General features: G+C 43.1%; 1 protein-coding gene across 2 annotated transcripts in view; it reads left to right on the plus strand.

Moving 5' to 3' along the window:
- cep57l1 (centrosomal protein 57, like 1) overlaps positions 1-13,916 on the plus strand; it is a 166,390-nt gene that overhangs the window by 56,556 nt on the left and 95,918 nt on the right. For both annotated transcript variants that reach the window (XM_072499977.1, XM_072499978.1), the window contains exons 5-6: positions 2,219-2,393; positions 4,660-4,830. In XM_072499977.1, the coding sequence (XP_072356078.1) occupies positions 2,219-2,393; positions 4,660-4,830 (346 nt within the window). The remainder of the gene's footprint in view (positions 1-2,218; positions 2,394-4,659; positions 4,831-13,916) is intronic.

Here is a 13,916-nt window from a genome sequence, read left to right on the forward strand (position 1 = left end):
TACGCAACCAGGAGTGGTAGCCTGGCTGGGGGACTTGTATGACTTCATTTGGAAAAGATCAAATATGAGTTGAGGGGTTCGGAGGAGGGATTCGAGGCACGATGGGAATTGTTCATGACAATGTTTGAAGAACTGTTCTGTTTGTTGTGGCGGTGCTGGTAAAGGGTAAAACGGGATAAAACTGTCTGTTGATTGTGTTGATGTATTGGTTCTTGTTCTTGTTTATACATATTTAGAATAAAATGCAATAAAATTTTTTTAAAAAAAAGAGTAGGCAAAGATCTGGCAAATTGAGTATAACGTGGACAAATGTAAAATTGTCCATTTTGGCACGAATAAAAAAGCATAGATATTGCAGAGCTCTGAGATGCAGAGGGATCTAGGTGTCCTGATGCATTTATTGTAAAAGGTTAGTATGCAGATACAGCAAGTAATTAGGAACGCTAATAGATTGTTGTCAGTTATTGCGAGGGGAACGATAGAGAGAGGGGAAAGATAGCGAGATTATGCTTCAGTTATACAGGTCATTGGTGATACCACATCTGGAGTATTGATCTCCTTATTCAAGGAAAAGTGCATTGGAAGCGTTCCAGAGAAGGTTTACTGGACTAATACCTGCAATGGAAGGGTTGGCTCGTGAGGAAAGATTGGACAGGCTAGGCTTGTTTCTGCCAGAATTTAGAAGAGTGAGAAGCAACTTGATTGAAATTTCAGATTCTGAGGAGTTTTGACAGGGTGCATGTGGAAAATACTTTTCCTCTTGTGGGAGAATCTGGAACTGGAGAGTCATTGTTTAAAAATAAGGAATTGCCAATGCAAGACAGAAAGGAGGATAATTTTTTCTCCTGACTCTCTTCCTCAAAAGGCAGTTGGAGCAGAGTCTTTGAATATTTTAAAGCAGAATTAGATAGATTTTTGATGAGCAAGGGGCAGCGGGGGGGGGGGGGGGGGGGGGCGGGTAGATAGATTATTAGGGCTAGGTAGGAATGTGGTGTTGATGTTATAATTAGATCAGCCAGTATCTTATTGAATGGCCGGGTGGCCTACTCCTTCTAGCTCATATGTTTATTAGTTGAGAATGCACCAGTTAACTGATGACTGATAGTTAACTCCAAGCTTTGTTTACATTGAAACCACACATGTTGACCCAGGTCAAGGCATTCCTCTGGGGAATGAGCCAGTGAATGGCTGTCACCTATTTTGTTCAGTTGAAACAAGCGGAATATGTACATGTTCTTTCTGTCGGCAAAAAAAATTAAAGTCTCCCATTAAAACAACTGCTTTTGCTACCAGCCTATATAACCTCTAAAGCTTAAACATTCTTCTACTTTGTTGCTGTAATTAGAGGTTTGCATACAACTCAAATTACAGTTTGAGACTTCTCTCATTTAATTTTAATCTTAATTTCCAGTAATTGTCTTTTCCTTAACTAGATTCCCTCTTCCTCCTGTTTAAATAATATATTTAATCAATAAGGCCATCCACTCCTTTTAAAGCCACCTTAAAACTTTTTGTCAACCAAACATGACTTAACATCCCTCAAAGTATGTTACCCAATTTTCTGGGCAGTGTTTTGGTGTTATTCCTACATTTTAAGGTTGTGGTAATACCAGGTATTGCGGTACCTGAGAGGTGGATGACCATTGGCTAGACCTAGGAGTCTACCATTGGCTGATGTACATAGCTCCACCCTGAGAGGCAGAGTATAAGAACCAATGCCGTCCCAGCAGCCTTCACTTTCTGTATCGAAGCTGCTGGGGAACAGTTCTAGCAGATTAAAGCCCATTAGTTATGACTCACCTTGTCTCGAGAGTAATTGATTGCGCATCAAAGGTGCAATAGAATGTAATTTGCTAATGGGTTAAAAGCCACTCCAAAAATCATTGCTGTAGTCTGATCAACAAGCAGGCCATTATTCGGTTTTGAGTAGTTAAATCTACATCAGACCTATTTTTATCATTCACCCCAGGGAAAATACACAACCATGTGGATTTTGATTGGAATTGAAATGGGAATTTTGTTTCTCATTTAACACATTCTTCTAGGATGAGAGAGAGTTGAACGAAGAGTGAATATTCTCTTTCACATCTACCCATTTACCATTACGATTAAATATTTATGTTTAAAATGATGGCAAACTTGACTTTTCTATTTGTATTATCATGTTGATAAATGTTTTTGTTTATGACTTGATTCTGGAGAATTTTCCCATCTACAGAGTATGGAATTTACATTCAAACGTGGTTATGTAGGAAGTCCACTGCATAGCTTGGAGAACATTCCACAGACTTCTCTTGATGTTCAACAAAAGCCAGTACCTCCTCATGTGACTATCACTGGATCAAGAAATCGTGATAAGGCTGATGTGATTAGCCACGCTGCCAATGGCAAAGGTATAATTGTCTATAGGCAATAGGATTTTTATGTTTTTTGATATTGGTTGAAAGGCAATATTGACTCAGTTACAGGAAGCAAAGGGTAATGGTCAATTGATGAAACAATTTCCATGGTGTTCCACAGGGCCCAGTAAATTGGGATCCTTGCTGTTTGTTGTACATATTAATGATTTTGATTTAAATGTGGGTGGCATGGTTGGAAAATTTGCAGATGACATAAAAATTGGCTATGTAGGTTGAGACAGTCGGGGACCTTGCTGTACATGTCCACAGGTCCTTCAGGTGGCAGGTCAGGTGGATAAGCTGATCAAGAAAGTACATGGAATGCTTTCCTTTTATTGGGCGAGATATTGAATACAAAAGCAGTGATATAATGATGGAACTGTATAAATGCAGGTTAGGCCACAGATGGAGTTTTCCATAGAATCCTTACAATGCAGAAGGAGACCATTTGGCCCATTGAGTATGTACCGACCCTCAACAAGAGCACTCTACGGAGGCTTACTCCCCTGCCCTATCCCCATAAACCCATGTATTGATCCCGGCCAATCCACTTAATCTGCACATCTTTGGACTGTAGGAGGAAACCTGAGCATCTGGAGGAAACCCACGCAGATGAGGGGAGAACGTGCAAACTCCACAGACAGTCACTCAAGGCCGGAATCGAACCCGGGTCCCTGACGCTGTGAGGTGTCACCGTGCTGCCCTTTTTGTGCATAGTTTTGTTCACAGTTCTGGTCACCACATTATTGGAAGGACATAATTAATATGGAGTGAATGCAGAGATTTACAAAAATGTTGCAAGGGGTTTACAAAAGTTGCTGCTATGAGGAGAGATGGAATAGGCTATCGTTTTCCTTTGGACAGAGGAGGCTAAGTAGGGTGTACTGAATTATGGGGGGCCTAGATACGATAGTAAAATCCGTTTCCCCTAGCGGAGGGGTTAATTTCTGGGGCCATACATTTAAAGTAATTGGTAGAAGGATCAGAGGGGATGTGAGGAAAAACATTTTCACGCAGAGGGTGGTGGGCATCTGGAATTTACTGCCTGAATTGGTGGTTGAGGCTGAAATGCTCAACTCATTGAAAAAGTACCTGGTCTGCGTGCTGTAACCTGCAAGGCTACTGACCAGATGCTGGAAAATGGGATTGAAATGAGCAGCTAGTTTCATTTTTCTCTTTTATTTTGATTGGTTGGGCTGACTGGCCCGTTTCTGCACCGTAACCTTTCTATGGTTCTAATATGTAGAAGACAGTGTTTATTACATTTTTTCAATAGAGTCAAGTAATGGGGCAATGCTCTGAGTTCCAATTTTTTTGGACCTGCGTTGTCATCTTCTGTGGGCATAGGCAATATTGATTTGTTTAACAATATAGTGTAAAATTAATTGATCTTGAGTCTCTGGATTAGTCTTTCAGCAACTGGAATGTATCCCCGGAAACGAAGAGATTCTTCTTGTATAATAGAATCATTATGGCACAGAAAGAGGTCATTCAGCCCTTGGAGTTTGTGCTGGCTTTCTGTAGAGCAACCAAACAATCAGTCCCATTCTCTCACTCTTATCCTCAATATCCTACAAGTTTATTTCTCTCGAATACCCATCAAATTTTAAAATTTTCGTTTGAAATCATTCATTGTCTCCAGTTCCATCACCTTCATAGACAGTGAGTTCCAGGCCACTACCATTAGGTTTTTATTTTTTAAGTTCTCCTTCACATTTCCTCCTGCATTTGTCGAAACTCCAACTGATTGTTAAAGTTACTATTAAAATTCCTTCCACTGCCTCAGGCCTTCATTCCAGATCATCACAAAGTGCTGCATGAAAAAATTCTCCTGCCTTCCCCTCTGATTATTTGTCTTAAACTTGTAGTCTCTAATTAACAATCTTAATGCCAGTATAAACAGTTTACCTTTTATTTATTCTCCTAATCCCTCATGATTTTGAACACCTCCATTAAATCTCTGCTTAACACTCTTTGATCTGAGGTAATTTATCATGACTGCTGTAGTTATTGTTTCCAGTTTATACAGGACATTAGATCCCTCTACACTGCCCCAACTTCAGATGGTTACCCTTATTGTACCAACCATCCTGTGACTTCTCTAAATGAAATTAGGACTAGTGTGAAACTTTTCACGTTGGGAACTTATTTGAGAACTAAACTGATTTCATCTCTTGTAGACTAGCCTAGATTTGAATACCAGACGCACTGACACCTCTGCTTTTCTCACCGTTAATTAATTAATTTTTTTTGTGTTCAGCTATAGTTTCGGCTTTGAAAAATCTTCAGGAAAAGATTCGGTGTTTAGAGGTGGAGCGGACAGAAGCTGAAAAAAAAATGCAAAATCTGACCTATGAATCAGTTAAATTCAAAAATACTGTGGAACAAGAAGAGAAAAACAGTACCAACATCAAGACTGGAGTATCCAATGGTGAATGTGATTAGATTTGCTTTGTGCAAATGTTTCTGACTATAAAATGTCACCAGCTTCGGCCACTAATCCAAGCAGTGCCCTGCTCAGCAATAGAACCTTTTTTCTTAATTCATTCAGGGAATGTGGTTGTCACTGGCAAGGCCAGCACTCTTTGTTCATCCCTAATTGTACTTGAGGAAGTGGTAATGGACCACCATTTGAACTCCTGCAGTCATGTGGTGAAGATACTTCCACATTGCAGTTAGATACTACAGAATGGAGGTGGTCTGAGACCAGTAAAGACAGTTTTTATAGACTATTGATCCTGTGGTTTTAATAGACTCCTTTGCCTTGCTTTTTGAATCTGGAATAGACCCTCTTTTTAGCATTCTCTTTCTTTCCCTCTCTCTGAAGCAGGATAGAGAGATTGAACAGCTCTGAACATAAGAACATAAGAATTAGTAACAGGAGTAGGCCATCTGGCCCCTCGAGCCTGCTCCGCCATTTAATGAGATCATGGCTGATCTTTGTGGACTCAGCTCCACTCTCCGGCCCGTACACCATATCCCCGAATCCCTTTATTCTTTAGAAAGGCATCTATCTTTTTCTTAAAAACGTTTAAAGAAGGAGCCTCAACTGCTTCACTGGGCAAGGAATTCCAGAGATTCACAACCCTTTGGGTGAAGAAGTTCCTCCTACACTCCATCCTAAACCTCCCCTTATTTTGAGGCTATGCCCCCTAGTTCTGCTTTTCCCGACCAGTGGAAACAACCTGCCCGCATCTATCCTATCTATTCCCTTCATAATTTTATATGTTTCAATAAGATCCCCCCGCATCCTTCTAAACTCCAATGAGTACAGTCCCAGTCTACTCAACCTCTCGTCATAATCTAATCCCCTCAACTCTGGGATCAACCTAGTGAATCTCCTCTGCACTCCCTCCAGTGCCAATATGTCCTTTCTCAGGTAAGGAGAACACAATACTCCAGATGCGGCCTCACCAACACCTTATACAATTGCAGCATAACCTCACTAGTCTTGAACTCCATCCCTCTAGCAATGAAAGACAAAACTCGATTAGCCTTCTTAATCACCTGTTGCACCTGCACACCAACTTTTTGCGACTCGTGCACCAGCACACCCAGGTCCCTCTGCACAGCAGCATGTTTTAACATCTTACCGTTTAAATAATAATCCATTCTGCTGTTATTCCTCCCAAAATGGATAGCCTCACACTTGACAACATTGAATTCCATCTGCCAGACCCTAGCCCATTCACCTAACCTATCCAAATCTTTCTGCAGACTTCCGGTATCCTCTGCACTTTTTGCTTTACCACTCATCTTAGTGTCGTCTGCAAACTTTGACACATTGCACTTGGTCCCCAACTCCAAATTATCTATGTAAATTGTGAACAACTGCGGGCCCAACTCTGATCCTTGAGGGACCCCACTAGTTACAGGTTGAAATTCCCTTCTGTCCTCCTTGAGAAGGCAGATGAGACGATCTGCTTCTCAGACCCTATCAATCCTTTTTTTAAATGTATTTTATTCCAAACTTGTATAAAAGGTTACAAAACATAAACAATTCGGGGAGCAAACTCCCCAACACACAACTGTACAGTTTGTACAAATTTTTAATAATCATCTTGTGCGGGACATTTTTAGGGAACAGTGACCATAGCATGATCGAATTGTTCATTAGGAAGTGAAGTAGTCCAATCTGAAACTAGGATCCTAAATCTAAACAAAGGAAACCTAGGCTAAGATAGATTGGGTAACTTAATTGAAAGGCATGACGATGGTAGATAGATAATGGCTAATATTTAAGGGATGAACTTAAGCAAAAAGGAGGGCTAAAATGAAGTCCTTGGCGAACAGGATTAAGGAGAATCCCAAGGCATTTTATGTGTTATAAAGAGCAAGAGAGTAGCCAGGGAAAGGGTTGGCCTACTCGAGGATAGAGGAAGGAACAATCCCGTAACCGCCTCCCCGAACAGGCGCCGGAATGTGGCGACTAGGGGCTTTTCACAGAAACTTCATTTGAAGCCTACTTGTGACAATAAGCGATTTTCATTTCATTTCATGTGGAGCCAGAGGAAATACTAATTGAGTACTTTGCATCAAAGTACACCAAATATTCACCAAAGAGAAGGACTTAGTGGATGATGCAGGTCCCAGAGGTCTGGAGAATAACTAATGTTGTTCCTTTGTTTAAGAAGGGTAGAAGGGATAATCCAGGAAATTATAGGCCAGTGATCTAATTAGCAAATTTGCGGACGAAACAAAGATTGGTGGAGTAGCGAATAGTGTAGAGGACTGTCAAAGGATACAGATCGGTTGGAGATTTGGGCAGAGAAATGACAGATGGAGTTTAATCCGGACAAATGTGAGGTAATGCATTTTGGAAGGTCTAATACAGATGGGAGTTGTACAGTAAATGGCAGAAGCCTTCGAAGTATTGACATGCAGAGAGATTTGGGCGTACAGGTCCACAAGTCACTAAATGTGGCAACGTAGATAGATAAAGCAGTCAAGAAGGCATACGGCATGCTTGGGGCATTGAGTATAAAAATTGACAAGTCATTCTGCAGCTCTATAGAACCTTTGCTAGGCCACATTTGGAATATTGAATATAATTCTGGTCACCACACTGCTGGGAGACACGGTGGCACAGTGGTTAGCACTGCTGTCTCACAGCACCAGGGACCCGTGTTCGATTCCCACCTTGGGTGACTGTGTGGATTTTGCACTTTTCATATGTAAAAATTCTAGAACCTATTATAAAGAATTTGATAACAGGACACTTAGAAAATGGGATTAGGCAAAATCGACATGGATTTATGAAATGGAAATCATGTTTGACAAACTTACTGGAGTTTTTTGAGCATGAAACTAGTAGAATAGATAAGGGAGAACCAGTGGATGTCGTGTATTTGGATTTTCAGAAAGCTTTTGTAGAGTCCCACATGAGATTAGTGTGTGTGCGCAAAATTAAAGCGCATGGGATTGGGGGTAATATATTGGCATGAATTGAGAATTGGTTAGCAGATAGGAAATGGAGTAGGAAAGAATAGGTCTTTTTTGGGGTGGAAGGCGGTGGTTAGTGGGGTCTCACAGGGATCGGAGCTTGGGGCCCCTGCTATTCACACTATACATCAGTATGAGGGAATCAACTGTAATATTTCCAAGTTTGCTGATGACATAAACTGGGTGGAATTGTGAGTGGTGAGGAGGAAATAAAGAGGCTTCAAGACAATTTAGACCAGTTGAGTGAGTGGGCAAATACATGGCAGATGCAGTATAAAGTGGATAAATATGAAGTTATCCACTTCGATAGGGGAAACAGAATGGTGGCAGAGTATTATTTAAATGGTGATAGATTGGGAAATGTTGTACAAAGGGATCTGGGGTTCTTGCAAGAGGATTTGAGTGCAAGAGGATTTGAGTACAAGAGCAACGATGTCTTACTGCAGCTGTACATGGTGAGACTACACGTGGAGTATTGTGCAGTTTTGGTCTTCTTGCCGAAGAAAAGATGTACTTAAGTTGAGGAAGTGCAGCGAAGGTTCACCAGACTGATTCCTGGGATGACAGGATTGTCGTTCGAGGCGAGATTGAGCCAGCTGGGCCTGTATTCACTGTAGTTTAGAAGAATGGGAGGGGCTCTCATTGAAATGTATAGATTTTTGATGGGGCTGGACAGACATTAAGCAGGGATGATGTTTCTCCTGGCTGGGGGATCTAGAACAAGGGGAACAAGAAACCGGATAGGCCATTTCGGACTGAGATGAGCAGAACTTTCTTGACTCAGAGTGGTGAGCCGATGAAATTCTCCACTACATAAGGCTGTGGAGGCCAAGTCATTCACTGTATTTAAGAAAGAACTAGATGGATTTCTAGACACTAAAAGTGTGGAGGGGTATGGGGAGACTGGGCAGGAACATGGTGTTGAGATAGAGGATCAGCCATGATCCTATTGAATACCGGAGCAGGCTCAATGGGCCGAATGACCTGCTTTTCCTATATTCTGTGTTCTTTTTTTTTAAAAAAAAAACATTTTATTAGGGTATTTGTAGTTTTTATAATAATAACGATAACGGCAACATACACATGGTACATAAAACATTTCCATCCCTATCACGTTCTTCGCACCCAACAATGAAACACTAGCCTAACCGCGCACCCTACCCCCCACCCCCCCCCCCCCCACCCCAAAGACTTCTGCCTCTGCTGACATATTAATTTTCTCCGAGAAAGTCAACGAATGGCTGCCACCTCCGGACGAACCCTAACATTGACTCTCTTAGGGCGAACATTATTTTCTCGAGACTGAGAAACCCAGCCATGTCACTAACCCAGGTCTCTAATTTCGGGGGCATCGAGTCCCTCCACATTAACAGTATCCGTCTTCGGGCTACCCGGGAGGCAAAGGCCAAAACGTCAGCCACTCTCGCCGCCTGGACTCCCAGCTCTTCGGACGCTCCAAAGATTGCCACCTCCGGACTCGGCACCACCTGTGTTTTAAGTACCGTGGACATAGCATTAGCACAACCCTGCCAAAACCCTCCAAGCTTTGGGCATGCCCAAAACATGTGGACATGATTTGCATGCCCTCCCGCGCACCTCACACACCTGTCCTCTACCCCAAAAAACATGCTCATCCGGGCCACCGGCATGTGTGCCCGGTAGACTACCTTAAATTGTATCAGGCTAAGCCTGGCACGTGATGAGGATGTGTTAACCCTGCTTAAGACATCCACTATATTCTGTGTCTCTAAAGAACCCAAATACCTCTATCATAACATTCTGCAGTATTTTTAAAAATTCTTTCATGGATGTGAGCATTGCTGGCTAGGCCAGTATTTATTGTCTATCTCTAATTGTGCTTGAGAAGGTGGTGATGAGTCGCCACCTTGAACTGTTGCTGTCCATTTGGTATTGGTGTACACCCAGTGCTGTTAGGGAGTTTCAAAATTTTGACCTAGCTATAGTGAAGGCCCGATGGTGTAGTTCCAAGTCAGGATTGTTTGTGGCATGGAGGTAACTTGCAGGTGGTGGTGTCCCTATTCATCTACTGCCCTTATAAGGCCATAATATGTAGGAGCAGAAGTAGGTCACTTGGCCCATTGAGTCTGCTCCGCCATTCAATGAGATCATGGCTGATCTGATGTAATCCTCAACTCCACTTCACCGCCATATCCCCATAACCCTTGATTTTACTGATTTAAAAATCTGTCTCTCGACCTTGAATATACTTAACAACTTCGCCTCTACAGCTTTCTGCAGGTAAAAAATTCCACAGATTCAATACCCTTTGAGAGAAGAAATTCATCTTCATCTCTGTCTTAAATGGGTGACCCTTTATTTTTGATTATGCCCTCTGGTCCGAGACTCTCCCACAAGAGGAAACCACCTCTCAGCATCTTCCCGGTCAAGCCCCTGAGAATCCTATATGTCTGAATACGGTCACTTCTCATTCTTCTAAATGCCAATGAGTACAGGCCTTATCCTTCTAGATGGTAGAGATCACCGGGTTTGGAAGGTGCTGTCAAAGGAGTCTTGGCAAGTTGCTGCAGTGCATCTTGCAGATGTTGCACATGGAGCGAGTGGATGTTGAAGCAGGTGGATGGGGTGCCAATCAAACGGGCTGCTTGGTTTCAAGCTTCTTTGAATGTTGTTGGAACTGCCCTCATGCAGGCAAGTGGAGAGTAGTCCATCACACTCCTGATTTGAACTTTGTAGATTGTGATTATCCCTCTCTCCAGTTGCTCTGTTTGGACCTGTAAAGATTTAATTACCTGGAAAGGCTCGCATTCAAAGTATCGTCTTGCATCTTTGACTTTGTCTAAATATAGTGTTTCTGGAACCTACCTCTTTATTCACCTGAGGAAGGAGCAGTGCTCCGAAAGCTAGTGATTCGGAAAAAAACCGTTGGACTTCTACCTGGTGTTGTAAGACTTATTGTAGATTGTGGACAGGCATTGGGGAATCAGGAGGTGAGTTACTCTCTGCAGAATTTCCAGCCTCTGAGCTGCTTTTGCAGCCATAGCTGGTCCAATTGAGTTTCTGGCCAATGGTTTTTTTCTTTTTCATTGCCTGGCACTTGTATAGTGTGAATGTTACTTTCCACTTATCAGCTCCGGCCTGAATGTTGTTCATGTCTTGCTGCATATGGGCAAGAGCATAAGACGTAGGAACAGAAGTAAGCCATTTGGCCCATCAAGCCTGCTCCATCATTCAATGATGTGGAGATGCCGGCATTGGACAGGGGTGAGCACAGTAAGAAGTCTTACAACACCAGATTAAAGTCCAACAGGTTTGTTTCAAACACTAGCTTTCGGGGCACTGCTCCTTCCTCAGTTGAATGAAGAGGTATGTTCCAGAAACATATATATAGACAAATTCAAAGATGCCAGACAATGCTTAGAATGCGAGCATTTGCAGGTGATTAAGTCTTTACAGATCCAGAGATAGGGGTAACCCCAGGTTAAAGAGGTGTGAATTGTCTCAAGCCAGGACAGTTGGTAGGATTTTGCAAGCCCAGGTCAGATGGTGGGGGATGAATGTAATGCGACATGAATCCCAGGTCCCGGTTGAGGCCGCACTCATGTGTGCGGAACTTGGCTATAAGTTTCTGCTCTGCGATTCTGCGTTGTCGCGCGTCCTGAAGGCCGCCTTGGAGAACGCTTACCCGGAGATCAGAGGCTGAATGCCCTTGACTGCTGAAGTGTTCCCCGACTGGAAGGGAACATTCCTGTCTGGTGATTGTCGTGCGATGTCCGTTCATTCGTTGTCGTAGCATCTGCATGGTCTCGCCAATGTACCACGCTTCGGGACATCCTTTCCTGCAGCGTTCTTACATCATTCAATGACATCATAACTGATCTGATATCCTCGACTTCACTTTCCCATCTTACCCCCATAACCCTTGATTCCCTTACTGATTTGAAAACCTCTCTATCTCGGCTTAGAACATACTTAGCAACCCAACCTCTACAGCTCTCTGTTGGAAAGAACCCTTACTCTGAGATTATGCCCTCTGATCCTAGACTCTCTCACATCTTCAATAACTGTTTCTCCTTTTTTTAATTCAACTCGGACCTATTCCTGCCCCTGCCTCTGGCACACATCTTGGGACCTTCTCCCCGTTCCCCTCCATGTTATATGACCTCTGCTTTTTGTACCCCTCCCTGAGACACTTAGTTGACAATGGGGCTTTGCACCTGGTCACCTGACTGGAGCTTTTGGCACCGTTCTTCTTTACACATCGGGCCGATCCTGGCAGCAAGGAATGTGAAATATACGAACTGTGCACGTGCAGTCAGTTCCTTGCCAGCGAAGCCTAAGGTTCTTTGGGAATTGGGAGCTCCTGACCTCGTGATAAGTTTTAAGATTCTTAACACTGTAATGAGGGGAGGAGCTGAGTGGCCCTGGCAGAACCCGAGAGAAGACTGATGGGGCACCAATTGGCTGGGCATGATTTGTCCTGCTTTTTGTGAACAGGGCATTAGCAAGACTATTCTCCTCATTACCGGGTAGATGCCAGTGTTGTAGCTGTACTGCAACAGCTTGGCTTGGGGCGCCCCATGTTATGGAGCACAAGTCTTCAGTACTATTGCTGGAATCTAGGGGCTTTTCACAGTAACTTAATTGACGCCTACTTGTGACAATAAGTGATTATTATATTATTGTTATATTGTCAGGGCCCACAGCTTGTGCAGTATCCAATGCCTTTTCTTGATATCACGTGGAGTGAATTGAATTGATTAAGACTGGCATCTGAGATGCTGGGACCTCCAGTAACTGTATGTATCGTATGCTGCTTGCACTGTTTGCCATGCAAGTAATCCTGTGTTGTAACTTCACAAGTTTGACACCTAATTTTTAGGTGAGTATGGTGCTGCTCCTGGCATGCCCTCCTGCACTCTTCATTTGAAATAGGGTTATTTCCCCAGCTTGATGGTAATGGTAGACTGGGGATATGCCAGGCCGTGAGTTAAAAGTTGTGGTTGTATACAATTCTGCTGTTGCTGAAGGTTCACAATATCTCAAGGGTACCGAATTTTGAGTTGCTAGATCTGTTCAAAATCTATCCCATTTATCACGATGATGGGGCCACATAACACAATGGAGGGCATCGTCCATCTGAAGACGGGACCTTGACCCACGAGGACTCTGCGATGGTCACTCCTACAACTACTGTCATGGACAAATGCATCTGTGACAGGTACATTGATGAGGACAAGGCTAAGTAGGCTTTTCTCTCTTGTTGGTTCCCTCACCACCTACCAGAGACCCAGTCTAGCAGCAATGTCCTTTAGGATTTAGTTAGTGGTGGTGCTACATTGAAGTCCCCCACCCAGAGTACATTCTGCACCCTTGCCAACCTCAGTATTTCCTCCAAGTGATGTTCAACATGAAGGAGCACTGAATTGTCAGCTGAGGGGGCAGCAGTAGGTGGTAATCAGCAGGAGGTTTTCTTGCCCATGTTTGACATGATGCATGAGACTTCATGAGGGCCAGAGTCAATATTGACAGTTCCAGGGAAATATCTGCCTGACTGTATACCACGACACGGCCATCTTTGGTGGGTCTGTCCTGTCAGTGGGATAGGTCATGACCAGGGATGGTGATGGTGGTGTCTGAGATACTGTCTGAATGGTATGATTCTGCCTGCCATAGTGGACATATTCACATTTTCTAATGTTATACTGCATTTGCCAAATTTTTGCCCACTCATTTAACCCGTCTTGTATACTGCTCACAACTTGCTTTCCTACCTATCTTTGCATGATCATCAAATTTGGGTATAGCACAGTTGGAACCTTCCTCTAAGTCCCTTGCTGGGGAATGCTTGAATGACCTTCACTTAACCACATGGCTGAGATTGGAACATTTGATTGAGGAAATTCTGAGAATCAAAATCTCTGAAATCTGACACTCCGGATTAGGAAATAGTCATACAGCTACAAGATGGAGTTTAGTACTTGTTGTGCTCTGTCTTGCATGAGGGTACAAAAATTGATATGGCCAGTGTTGCTGAAGTTCGCAGGAAAGGAACAAAGAGTAGGAGATAGAACAGTTTTCCGAGCGATTGGAAGC

Source organism: Scyliorhinus torazame, chromosome 4 (genome assembly GCF_047496885.1).
Source record: "Scyliorhinus torazame isolate Kashiwa2021f chromosome 4, sScyTor2.1, whole genome shotgun sequence".
Lineage (NCBI taxonomy): Eukaryota > Metazoa > Chordata > Chondrichthyes > Carcharhiniformes > Scyliorhinidae > Scyliorhinus > Scyliorhinus torazame.